Source organism: Panthera pardus, unplaced genomic scaffold, assembly GCF_024362965.1.
Source record: "Panthera pardus isolate Hobbes unplaced genomic scaffold, ASM2436296v1 HiC_scaffold_10, whole genome shotgun sequence".
NCBI classification, from domain to species: Eukaryota; Metazoa; Chordata; class Mammalia; order Carnivora; family Felidae; genus Panthera; species Panthera pardus.
Window position 1 is genome coordinate 24,897,714 of NW_026526655.1, and position 14,544 is coordinate 24,912,257.

Sequence of the window (14,544 nt, forward strand, 5' to 3'; positions counted from 1 at the left end):
GGTTACAATTTGCTACTACATTTGTCACTGTCAGAGAACACATAAATTCTACAGTCATTACCAGATGAGGGGTCTTTCCTCCTCCTCTTCCCATAGTTCTTTGTTCCCCACTCTTCTCTGTGATATTATAGATTTAATTTCAAGTCCACTGATCATAAGTAATCACTGTTTTATTTGTGGATGTCTTGACTGATGGAATTTGTTAGTATTATATCTAATTGGGTATAAGTACATAAGACACTGGAGAAGAGGATAAGAATTCAGAGTTGTTTTGAGTTCCTACAGAAGGTCTTAACAAAAATAAATGAGTTTATTTTCAAAGGGATGCTTATATTAAAGAAAAATAGCTAACTTGGATTTGATGCATAACTTGAGTAGGAAAAAAAATCTAAGAAACAGAATGTTACACACATAGGCAAGGATATATTAATGCTTTTAATGTGAACAGCACTGTTCCTAAACACGGACTAAATATTGAGGAATGATGGGGCACCTGGGTGGCTCAGTTGCTCTTGATTTTGGTGCAGGTCATGATCTGGTGGTTCATGGGTTCAAGCCCCGCATCTGGCTCCGCACTGACAATGTGAAGCCTGCTTGGGATTCTCTCTCTCCCTCTGTCTCTCTGCCCCTCCCTGCTTGCATGTTCTCTCTCTCTCTCTGTCTCTCTCTCTTTCTCTCAAAATAAGTTAATAAACTTTAAAAAAATTTCAGGAGTCATGAGGAATCATTCAGGTATTCTGCAACCACTTAAATCTTAATGTAGATGAAGGAACATTTAAGAGCTATTCACTATTCTCTTTAAGGATTAAATTAAAACCCACTAAAATAAAAGAAAAAGGAAATTGTGTCAAATAAAAAAATAACAGTTGTTATAGGAATTGTGAAATGAAATAGAGATTGAAACATAATAGTTATTTTTTTCTTGAATGAACCGGGAGGTAAATGGAAAGTACAGTGAAGCTGCCCTATCTCTTCTAATTTTTGATTGAATGACACCCATTGAAAATCCTGGGAACTTTATTATTTCAGATTTCACATTTTTTTCTTCAAATATCTTATGGGAGAAACAGTAATAAATTTCTGTTCTTTAAAACAAACTGTATTTTTTCTTGGTTTATTGTTAATAGGATAATATGGGAAGTTGGTCAAATTTTTTTTCTTTTTCTTCTTCATTCTTGTGGTTTCCATCATCCAATGCCCTAAGCAGAACAAATTCTCCCTTGGGTTGGAAGAGTTTTGAAGCATTTAAGCCTTTAATGATCTTCAGTTATATTCACTTCTTGAACAAAGCAGCTGTAGAAGCATACATTGACAATGGAAATCAATCAGTTTTAGGCAGCAGAAACTTCCACCACAAGGAGAGAGATATGTCTTTAGGTGGGTACTCACTCTTCGGTTGACAAAATAGGCAGTTTCCTGGAACTAAATGTACTGAACCAGAACCAGAGTCAGGATTTTCTTTTTGCTGGGGCGTTCTGATGATTTCTACTTACCACTGTGGTCCTTGGGCAAAAGTCATGATTATATTGTTCAAACATTGTTTTTTTATTAGGAGAAAGTTAGTAAAATCATTTTCAATGGAAAACAATATATAAAAAGACCTTAAGCATTGTTTTCTACTTTTCAGTTCCATTTCATTCAATAGCCATTATTGAATGTTGTTCAGTGCCAGAGTCTGTATTAAAGGTGATAATATAACATACACACAAACAGCTTAAGGAACCAGTTCTGTAATTTAGGAATACATTACAGATTGAAGAGGCAAGATATAAACACGATATAAAGGCTATATAACAAATAGATTAAAAGCAATGGTTCTTATGTAATAATGCTATAATAATTTTTATTTTCATATAAGATTGTCTACAGATAGTTTTGGCTATTATCAGAGATAATAATATTAGTAATAGATAGCATCTGTTGAACACTATTTGCCAGACACTTTCTTATATCGTCTTAATCCTTATAAAATCTTTGTAATAGAGGTATTTCTATCTTTTATTTCAAGATGAAGAAACTGAGGCTCAGTGAGGGTAAACAATTTTAGCAAAATAACAACTTAGTAAGTTTGAAGGCAAGTAAGTGTGAAGTGTTTTGAGCCCAGCTTTGCTTGGCAGTTCAGCCCACATTTCTTACCATTATACTAAAAGTCTAGACTCAATTTCCAAGGAAGTTGGAGCTAATGGTGAATGTGTTAGGAAGAATGATCGATGCTATGACATGTTCTAGACAAAAGATTGACATTACATCCTCCATCCCCAGTGTTTATCTTTGTGCTATCATTGTGACTTAGACCACTTAATAATTATTACATACAAGTTAAAGGATAAAGTATTTTTATAATGAATGAAACAATTTTACTGTTTGGACCAAATGGTATTAGAAAATGTTTTTGATCTCTCTTCTAAGAACACAAAGGGATAAAAGTTCAACCGTTGGAACAGTGATTGAAGGAGTATTTGTAAGGCTCTAGCTCTAAACTATCCCAGGCAAGTGCAACTTCAAACAAAAGTGGTATGCACACAATGCATGCAACTGTTTACTTTTCATCTCTTTTTTTTTTTCTATTCCCCAAGCATTCATCTCTTTAAGCCAAAATGCTCAGTGTACTAGGGATGTGAGAGCAAGAGTGGCTTAGGGTTCCCAATCCAGTGCCAGACATGAATAGTTTCATGGGTTCCTTGCCCTTTCATCTCTACCTTTGCTTCATTATGAGTCTACTTTTCTAGGTAATCAGTGGTAGCAGGTTCATTCCTAACAATTGTGGGACCTGAGGTGAGAGTATAAATGAAGGCCTACACATTTTGTGTCATTATTATTTATCATAAATCAAATAATTTTTATTAAAATATGACCTATCCTCCCACTTTGACAGAAATATCTTTATAATAACTTGGATGGACAGGTGAAATGTTAGAATTTTTGGACTCCTCAGGAATATGATGGCATGGGGAGAGATAGACTCCATCCTTCAGCCACTCCTCCTTTAACTAGTTCTGTCCAGTATCACAGGAGACTTTGAACACAGTGAAAGGACACTTAACTCACACATCCAGCATCCATGCATTCTTTCCTCAAACATCTACACCTGGCCCACCCATCCTTGCTAGGTATATACACATTGATCTCACAGTCTGCTGACTGGGAGACAGAACTGGAAAGATGATATCACAGGCTCTTGATGTGGGCTTAGGGCAATTTGGGGATGAACTTCTGGGATCACAAGAATCTGGAGCATGTCTTCTCTAGAAGAAAGGAGCGCAGGTCCACATGGGTACTTCTCTGTAGACTTTGCCTGTTGGGGGCAGGGTGTGGGGTATGGCCAGAGAAGAGCCAGAGTCCTCAGCAAATATTTATTGGTTTCTCTCTATGTGTCTGTACTGTGGTCGCATGAGACATGAGTGAACAAATTGAAGTGCTTGCCCTTGCAGAGCTTATATTCTGAGAAAGGGAGAGATAGATTATAAATTACTAAATGTAGTAAGTGTATGCACTATATAGTACATTAGAACATGAAAAGTACTGTAGAGACAATAAAAATTAGAGCAGGAAAAGGTGGGAGAGTTGTCATGTTAAGTAGGTCAGTCAGCATTGGCTTCAGTTGAGAAGGTGAAATTTGAGAGGGAAAAAAAAAACAAAAACTTGAAGGCATTGAGGAAATTAACCAAGAAGATAACAAAAGGGAGAGAAACTCAGGCCTTTAAGGTTATAGTGAGCACCTTGAAGTAGGACCACACTTGGCATGTTATAAGAACATGGAGACCAGCAAAACTGGAATGGTCTGAGCAAGGTAGAGAGTTAAAAAAAAAAAAGAAGTTATGAAAAGAAATGATGACCAGATCATATGGTGCTGCACTGTGCATCAGAACTATAATGATAGCCATAAAGGTATAATTTTAAATTTTTGTGTAGCCATAATAAAAACATAAAAAGGAAGGTTAAAATGAACTTTAACAATGCATTTTATATAACTCAATTTATCTCAAATGTTATCATTTCAACCTGTAATCTTTGAAACCAAGAGTACATTTTATACTTACCACACTTCTCAATTAATACCAGCTACGCTGCAATTGTTTGATAACCAGATGTGTCTAGTTGTTGCTACACTGTGAAGAAAAGATAGATTTTGACTCATCATTGAAAGAATTTTGTCTGTTACTTTGAGTGACTTGGGAGATGGTTCAGGTTTTTAAGAATTGAAGTGTCATGATTTGATTTGTGTTTAAAAAATGATCAGGTCAGGGGCGCCTGGGTGGCTCAGTTGGTTAGGCGACCGACTTCAGCTCAGGTCATGATCTCACAGTTCGTGAGTTTGAGCCCCGTGTCAGGCTCTGTGCTGACAGCTCAGAGCCTGAAGCCTACTTCAGATTCTGTGTCTCCCCTATCTTTACCCCTCCCCTGCTCATGCTCTGTGTCTCTCTGTCTCTCAATAATAAACATTAAAAAAATGATCAGGTCCAGCCTTAATTGAGAATGCATGATAAGGGATAAAAAATAGAGACAGGGAGACCTATTGCAGTAATCTTGATAAGGAACAATCATGGCTGAGATGAAAACAGTGGCTGACATAAGAAGTGGTTGAACCTCTGATCATTTTAAAGGTACAACAAATAGGATAGATTGCATTTGGTGTGTGAGAGGGGAGTCAAGAATGACCCCAAGACTTTGGCCTAAATAATAGGAAGGATGGATTGACTGAAATGAGAAAGACTGCTGGAGGATGGGGGCAAGGAAGATGGGTGTTCAGATTTGGATAGGTGTATCTAGGAAGTCTATGAGGCATTCAGGTGAAGATGTGGGGTATGAAGTTAGATTTGAGTCTGGAGTTTAGCAGACAGGTTAGAGGCAAAAGTTTGGAGATCATCCAACTTGAAAGTAGATAAAGTCACCAAGGGAATGAGAGAGGATAGATAAGATAAGAGGTCTAAACTGACATGAAATTGATATTAAAATAACATCAAACAGGAGCGCCTAGGTGGCTCAGTTGGTCAAGCATCCAGCTCTTGGTTTCATCTCGGGTCATGATCTCATGGTTCGTTAGTTTGAACCCCACATTGGGCTATGTCATGACAGCTCAGAGCCTGCTTGGGATTCTCTCTCTCTCCCCCTGCCCCTCCCTTGATTGCTCTCTCTCTCTTAAAAGAAATAAAGTTATTTTTTAAAATAACATCTTCAAACATTTTACCACTTTTGTATATTTATTTTTTTAAATCTTATTGCATATGTTCATAACTGTCATGATCTTGTTTATTTTACTGAAAAACTGTAACTTTAGATGAAGCCTGAAGGCTGTATTTTGTGACATTTTTTGCTTTAAAAAGGTGTTACAATCCTTCCAGTCATTAGCTTATATTATATTAAACAGTAGACAATAAAAATAAAAATTGTAGTTGTAATTAAATTAGAGACCATTATCAGTCTTTAAAACGTATTTTTCATATATGGGTTTCCCAGAGATGTATATTTGATAACTATAGCATTAAGCACCAATAAGGTTTAAAATCTGTCCCGTAGTCTACAAACTAATGCAGCTTTGTTTTATTTGTGATAAGCTCATTAATTTGCTTTTTTTTTTTTTTATAAAAAGTTAGGTTGATGGCTAAGTATTCTTACCGAACTTTAGTCTTTCAAAGAATGAGATATTTATTCCTTAAATTATATTCAAATTCTAGGTAGGAAGAATGTCTCATCAAAAATATCCATTATTTTACTGTAAACACACTTTGGACTTTTCTAAGCCTCTGCGATCTGTGATCTTATATTATCCAAGTAATTATTTACGATATAATGTGGAAATTAGTGTATTAAATTAAAAACTAAAAAGTAGAATTGAATAACTCATTTTAATCTAAATGACAACATAAACATACTGACAAATAATCTCTAATTTTTTAACAAAAGGAATTGTTTGTGTCTTTTCAGTCTATTCGAGAAGTTACAGGCTACGTGTTAGTGGCTCTTAATCAGTTTCGCTACCTGCCTCTGGAGAATTTACGCATTATCCGTGGAACAAAACTTTATGAGGATCGATATGCCTTGGCAGTATTTTTAAACTACAGAAAAGATGGGAACTTTGGACTTCAAGAACTTGGACTAAAGAACTTGACAGGTAAGGAAAATATACAAAATTTCAAATATGCTTTCATTATCAATATAATGCAATAGGCATGCACATATGTGTGTATGGTTACTGTAGTATGTGTTATATTCAGGAACACTATAAAGGACTTAAATATCTACTACTTACTCATTTTATGGGAAATAATGCCTTGTGATGCCCTTGCTTTTATTTACAGGTATTGTAAGTGCAGTCTGAAGGATACCATAATACTGTATCTCAGCTGAACAGAAGTACATACTAAGGAAATGCTCAGTGACTGAAAACTGAGATAGGAAGCAGGTTTAAGAATGCTATGTTTGGTGGTCTCAGGTGAACAGTGGACCATATCATCAAATCTCTGTAATAAATAACACCATAACCCTCACTCTCGGAGCTCAGTAAATATACAGCCTTTATATCTATCTCCACTCTTCTAGTTTTTTTGCACAATCCCTTATTTTTGGAAAACATAGCTAATTTATTAATTTAATTTTGACTTATCTTATTCAGTAACTCACTAAATGCCATTAGAAATTGTTTCTTAGAATGCTTAAATTTCATCAGTGATTTACCCCCAGCCCAAGACAGGAAAAAGGTAATTGTTAACAACCTAAAATTATCATCCTGCTCCAAAAAACAAACAAAACAAAACAGAAAAAACACTTTGTAGGAATTTATTTTGTAAGCTGGTTCTCACAATCCTGCAGATATCTTTTCAGTCTATGTAGTTCATAGTTCACAAAGGCTATGGTAGGATGTTTGGAACAAGGTTTCTAATCATGAATTTTGCTATTCGTGCCTATAAACAAGTAGTGCTAATTAGTAACTATCATTTCATAGTGGGATAAAGGAGTTTAAACTATGAATTTAACCTAAACTAATATCATATATATTTTTCATCAAAATATGTAATGATTTTATGTGTTTTTGAGGCCACTCAGTGGTAATGTTTCTTGATATTAAGATATTTAAATTAAAATTGCCTTCAAATACTAAATAAAAATAAGATTGATATTTTCAGGTTACTAAAATTATTTGTTTTGTTCATTGACAGTGGTTATAAATATATAATTTTAAGTTAGAAATAGCTTCATAGTTGGCCAAACATGTGAACTAAATTTGGATATTTTGGATGAAGAAAGGAAGACTGATTATATAACTTATTTTGATCATGATTGCTATAGAATTGATGACATAATGGTAAATGCAAATTATTCAGAATTTATAGAATCCTTCATTAACATTTTACTTTTTTATTCTTTCCTTTCAAATATAGTTTTCTTACTGAAGAGCAGAGTTTTTGGCTAAATTGCTACTTGCATGGAAATAATGATAGGAAGAAGAATTTTAGAAATGCAATGGATAGAGAAAAAATGATTAAAGTAGGAATCTAAAAATAATATGATCTGGTTAAAACTTTCATAGGAAGAATTATAGTTTATTAAATGATTTTTCCTCTATTTACATTAAAGAAAGAAATGAAAATATTTTAAACATTTTATAGTACATGAATTATGTTATTCTATAATATGTTCTATTGGAACAATCTTTGCATACAGAAAATCAGTCTTTAAAGAGCTTTCTCCTTGGGATGCCTGGTTAGCTCAGTTGGTTAAGTGCCTGACTCTTGGTTTCAGCTCAAGTCATGATCTCACAGTTTCTGAGTTCAAGCCCTGCGTGGGACTCTGTGCTGACAGTGCAGAGCCGGCTTGGGATTCTCTCTCTCCCTCCCTCTCTGCCCCTCCCCTGTTCATGCTCACTCACTCTCTCAAAATAAATAAACTTAAAAAGAAATAAGGAGCTCTCCTACTTATTATTAATTTAACATTAGTACTACTAAAATGTGTTTTAAGTTATTCAATCAAAATTATGCCACACTTAAACATACTTTATTTATTGAGCTCACACTGTGATTGCTTATGATTATGACAGTTAGTTTATGTCATACCAAAACACAACACTGTTATTTCAAGAACATTATTCCCTATTCTGCCGTAAAGTCTTATAATACTTTTGGTGTGTGCATTAGCAGAAATGAGTAAATAATAAGTGGCTAAGAGAATGAGTTGATTGTTTAGGAAAAAAAAATAATGTATTTGTTCAAGAGTTATTATTCATTTCTTTTTGAATATGAAGAAAAGTTCAATATAATAAATGGTGGAAAATTTAGACAATTTGGAAATATTCCAGGCATATTATATATTTATTAGGTGGCTGAGAATTACATTTGAACATCAGTCTAGAATCACTGATCTTACTGTATGTAATTGGGTCAATAGTGTAACTCCAATTTTGAAAATCAGAAGTCACTCAGTAAGCATGATTCTGTTTGTGTAAGAATATATGAGGAAGGATTGAAGACACCTAACTGTTCATATAAACAGGAATTGGGGAAGAAATGTGCTCTTTAGCAGTATCTTAAAGAGCTAAGTGTTCTAGGTAACCAGCAAACATTGCAGTTGACTTCAGATAAGATTGTTTTGTGTTTTGGAAAGGTATTTGTTTTATCTTATTTGTTTATATGCTATACAAAGCAAGCTGACAAAAATTAAAAACAATTTAAGTGTTATATTAAGTGTAGGGCTAGAGGGCTGGCCTTAATTTTAGGCTTATCTTATGTAATATGAAGGTAAATAGAGAACATGCTGATTAGTCAGATATCTCATTATTTAATTGCCCTACTGAATTAAAATTTTATCCCAGTCTTTTTTGTTTGTTTACACTGTTTATTTTTGAGAAAGAAAGACAGTAGGTGAGCGGGGGCGGGGCAAAGAGAGGAGACACAGAATCCAAAGCAGGCTTCAGGTTCTGAGCTGTCAGCACAGAGCCTGATGCAGAGGTCAAACTCATGATCCTTGAAATCATGGCTTGAGCTGAAGTTGGACGCTTAACTGACTGAGCCACCCATGTGCCTCTAAAATTTTAACTCAGTTCTTAAAGCACCAACTGCTCCTCAGCATCACCTGGGTACAATTACAAATGCACATTTTTGGGCCTTACCTGAGACCTAATGCATCAGAAAGTCTTGTGGTGGAGCCCATCAATATGTGTTTTAAGCATCTTTTCAATGATTCTAATGACCACAAAAGTTGGAGAAACACTGTTCTAATTAAATGTATGTTACCAAGAGATGGTAGTATAATGTCTAGTTAACCTCTTTACACTTACTTTCTAAATAATTTTAATTTACTTATCATCCCCTAGAGAATGGGACAGAGAACAGATAAGTCTGTGCTTTAATGTTGGAAAATACTCCTTTGGTTGTGGTGAGAATGGAAAGAACATACTAGGAACCTGGATGGAAACATGGGTATGAAAGAGCTCAGAGAGAGGAAGATGCTGGGAATAAATTTTCTTCTGTATTGCCATTTGGCAACTTTGCATAATGGTAAACTGTTACAGGGACAATAATAATCATGGTGAATTTTCTTTTTAAGCACTTTCAACAAGATAAATAACAAATACTAGTTGTGGGAATAGGAAGTATGCAGTGTTGTGACAAAGAATTTTGAGGTTAAGATTTCAAAGCTTTTGTATATGTATATATACGTATGTATGTATATGTATATACGTATGTATGTATATGTATATACGTATGTATGTATATGTATATACATATGTATATATATACATATATATACATATGTATGTGTGTGTGTGTGTGTGTGTATATATATGTGTGTATATATATATATATAATTTTTGTTTCTCCTGAAATCTTTTTGCAGTGTTGACCTTGGAATAATACACCTTTATTATTTATTACAGTTGTCTCCTTCAAACTATCTTTGTGTAAAATGGATATTCAGTTAACATGAGGACTGTCATATATAAGGGTTAATGGTTGGATGCCACTTAACACATACATAAATTAACTTTGACCTTACACATTCTTATTAATTAGCTTGATGTTTGCCAAAAGCTATTCTTTGGACTATAAACATGACTATAGATCTTACTTAGATACTTTCATTTTGGTTGTACCCAAAGACAAGAAACACACTTAAACATATTTTCTGGATAAAGAAGAAAATTTGTTTGACTGCTACTGCTCACATTTCCCTGATCCGTTATCAGTTAGGTCCAGGAGAGTGGAGAAGAGTCAGATTCTCTATGCTAAGGATATGCCACACAATCTAAAAGGGAATGACGAACTGTCTTGGCAGTCTCTAGGTGCCCTATTATGCTGGGTCATCATTTCTGATCAGGGGCGAGACCATATTTCTGTCAATGTGTCCTTCAGGCATGTGATCATCTTGAGGCCATTGGGAACGACAGTACTGAATCAGAGGAGCACAAAACTGGAGAGATTTCATTATTTCCTTTGTTAAGGTCACTTGCATATGGCTGTGTGGATTTTATTAATCATTCCCACAATGATGTTCTGCTGATTTTTTTTATCGTATCCTTCTTAACCAAATATTCTTATTCTGAATTCAAACTATCTAATATATTCAAACATAAAATATATTTACAACTTTAATTCTATGAGCTTCTACTTATTTAGTTACCTGTCTGGCCAAAATTTAAAGATTATTTTATTATATGGGGCATAAAAAATGCTATTATATTCTCCTTTTTAGAATTTTATAAAATTACTTAATCTGGATAATATTATACAGTTTTTATCTCTATGTGCTATTGTAGATATGAAGGAGTTTTTGAGAAATACCTATGTTCATATCTATACTACTGCTCATATTCTATTTATGCAATGATGACCCAGGTACAAATTTAATACATAAAAAAAGTGCATTTTTCTCATCAAATTTCACCTTGAATATTTGAATTCTCGTTTTATGAATTATGAGAATATCTATTTTGAGTAGATGAAACTTGAGGGGATATCAACATACAATTTATGTTTCCCAAATATTAGCCAAGTACTCTATATATTTTCAGACCTACACATTCATGTATTAGTACCTTTACTATTTTATGGCTATTCTAATTGTTTGGTTAAGTGTGTACGGCATAATCTTGATTAGATTATTATTTGATATGTCAACAAACATTTTAAACAAAAAATAAAATGCTTAAGTTGTTTTTTTAGGGAGCCCACAATAATAATGGAAAGACATATTAAGTTTACTGAGTTCTGGTAGAGTGAAAACAAAATGAAATGCTTAGTTCAGGAGATACATCTGATGTAACAACATTTATGTCTCTTAAACCCTTTCAGCATTATTCAGTGGTGGTCAAATAAATAACCTGACTTTGAAATGGACAGGCCATCTGCAATTGGCTCCATGTATCTCAAATGGGAGTGCAATTTAAAAAAGACCTGTTCAAATGTTAGATCAGAACTTACAAACTGAGTGTCTCTCTGAGGCCTAGATTCTTCATCTTTAAAATTGAGAAGAAAATTCTACCTCACAATGTTTTTATAGACATTAAAGAATTAAAGCTGAGAGCTTGTCAAACACAGTACCTTTCACATAGAGTAGGCTTAGAAAACCTTCGTTTTCTTTCTCTGCATTGTTTTGTTTTTAGCTTTTCTTTGTGTCAACACACTGACAAAACAAATGTACCAGTTTCTGCATATTCAGATAGGTTTCTCTTGCTTCGATGGGGCTTTGAAAAGCGAACTGTTTAGACAAAAAGGTGCTCCAAATTTCAATGTCTCTTCAGATACCACTTTGAAGCTACTTTGTGTATAAGATCTATTTTTCTGGCAGGGGAGAAGCCTGAGGCTTTTCTTTGTCTACTCTCAGTATGATCCCTGTCTTCGGTACTTCATAGCACTTCTCTCCTGTCTTTCAGCGCTCATGCCAAGCACCTGTTACCCCAGCTCTTCATTTCAAATCTCCATCATCACATTTCACCCTTCATTGGCCCTGACATTTGCCTTGACCTAGACAAGAGACATATCCATTCTGAGTTCGTTTTCTGACATTAGAGTTGCTAAGCATTCTTCAACTGTTCTGTGAAAGGTCTTAGTAATGTTTAAATGAGTTCAACCAGCCTAGTTCAGGGGTTATTGTTAAATACAGTGTTTGACAAAGGTACTGCTAATATTTACATAAGAAGAACTACTCAGCATATAGTGAATATCTGAAGACAAAAACAATTCCAAGAGTACTACTGGCCTAAAGATAAATTACTTGGAAAATAATTTGATCAAAACTAACCTATAGTGAAAATCTTGGAGACAGATGGTATCAGTGAGGAGTGGCACATTCTTATGAAGGCATCAATTTTTAGATCAGGTCTGCAATTTCTAAAAATGATACTCTAATCTTCCATACTTTTAAAGAAGACTGCTTGCCTGTCATGTCAGACAATGTGCATTAACTGGAAGAAGGGAAACCATAATGATATATTTCAGTGTATAGGCAAAACAGAAACATATTTGAAAGTAAATGTTTTAAATATGAGATAAGTTAGAGGGGCCATTCCAGCAAATTTCTAGGACCCATTCTTGGCTTCAGATAACTGATGAGTGAATTTGTGGAATTGAATGAAAGTAAAATGGGAATTCCTTCTCCTGTGGTACCACTCACCAGAGAGAATATTCGTACTAGAGAAATAAGGCATGAGATGGTGGGATTTCCAGGGAATGGAACCATTCCTTCTCCTCTAACTCACATGTTTTCAGTCATGAGTATCAAGATAATCTGCTCAGGTCATAAGCAACCTCGTCGATTAATGTCCCGTTCAGGGATCCTGAAGTGGTCCTATTCTCTGACCTACATTCTTTTTAGCATTTGTAGGAAATGCTAAATATAGCATTTGTAGGAAAAATATTGGAAGAAACCTAACATTATGGAAGTCTTTCAGGAAAATTCTCTCCTTGAGACTTTAAACCTCAATCATCATTCTTTGTTGTCCCTAAGATACATGAAAATCTTAAGATTTCCTTTCCTAAGAGAGAAAGCATACATATTCTAGGGGAAAAAAAAACAAACAAACATATGAAGTCGAAAAACTCCTTTATTAAAGTTCATTAGTTGGGAAAATGTGCTTGTTTGCTTATAACATTTATAATATAGAGGAGAATCTTTGCTCCTCAGGGTCCCAAATGCAATAAGGGAAATTGGCTAGTGATCACTATATGTCCATGATTTCACTCCAAGGAAAGCAGTAAAGACATTAGAATATCTACCTCCTTACCCTCATCCCAGGACATTATCTTTGTTGGTACTGCAGACACTCATCTGTAAAGAATTGGTAAATTATTGTCTATCTATTTATCTATCATCTATCTATAGTGATAGATAGACATGGGTATATAAAATATAATATGGAGAAATTGATTCACACACAGCTTCTTCATGCTGACCTGGGAAGTATCTTCATTGTAATTTTACATCTGAGAAACTAGACCTAAAGTCTTGTGGCTAATAAAGGCTCCTTGTTCTAGACTTTAGATTTATTTTCCATCTCCTTACATTGTGTCATTCCTAAGAAATGTTTAGGATAGTTTCTCCAGGTTAGACTATACTCAGTGAAATATTAAATTGGCCAAAAGCATACATAATTCAAAATTTAAACAGGAGGCCTTAAGATTGTATTTTAGAAAGAACTTTCTGACTTTACTTGTATAATATTTGAATACATCTTGAATGTATGTGTGAAAAATGGTGGTAAGTTGACAATAAAACAAACAAACACACAAAATGACACTATTGTATATACTGGATTTGATTTACAAATATCAGATCTATTAACTAATTTTATAGCTACTGCCATTCAACTATGAATTTTTATTTTTTGTTTTTTTAAGTTTATTATTTTTGAGAGAGAGACAGAGCGTGAGTGGAAGAGGGGCAGAGAGAGGGAGACACAGAATCTGAAGCAGGCTCCAGGCTCTCAGCTGTCAGCACAGAGCCCAACATGGGGCTTGAACCCATGAACCACAAGATCATGACCTGAGCCCAAGTCAGATGCTTAACTGACTGAGCCACCCAGGTGCCTCGATTTTTATTTTTTAAAAGTTTTTTAATTAAAAATTTTTTTTGTTTACTTATTTTAAGAGAGAGAGAGAGAGAGAGAGAGAGAGAGAGCAAAATCAGGGGAGGGGCAGAGAGAGAGGGAGAGAGAGAATCCCAAGCAGGACCTGCACTGATGTGTGGAGCCTGACACATGGCTCAAACTCACAAACTGCAATATCATGACCCGAGCTTAAACCAAGAGTTGGGCATTCAACTGACTGAGTCACCCAGGCACCCCTCAACTATGGCTTTTTAAAAATCAAGGTTATTATATATTTAGTCATAACTCACATTTATTAATAGACTCAATTTTACTGGTAAAAAGTTAAGGATTCTTTTGGAAAATTTACTCCAATTCAAATATTTGTTAGCTTTGTTTTTCTCCACTTGTAAATTCAAGACATTGTGCTGAGATAGGAGTTATTCTAAATTATATCTACATACCTGTCTTCTCTCAGTAAATATTATATTTCTGACAAATATTTACCTACCAACTGCAAGGTGAAA

The 14,544-nt window shown here is 34.5% G+C and overlaps 1 protein-coding gene across 6 annotated transcripts in view; it reads left to right on the forward strand.

The window, feature by feature from the left end:
• Positions 1 to 14,544, forward strand: part of ERBB4 (erb-b2 receptor tyrosine kinase 4) — a 1,139,239-nt gene that overhangs the window by 596,487 nt on the left and 528,208 nt on the right. For all 6 annotated transcript variants that reach the window (XM_019446103.2, XM_019446105.2, XM_019446106.2 and 3 more), the window contains exon 3: positions 5,926 to 6,112. In XM_019446103.2, coding sequence (XP_019301648.2) covers positions 5,926 to 6,112 — 187 coding nt within the window. The remainder of the gene's footprint in view (positions 1 to 5,925; positions 6,113 to 14,544) is intronic.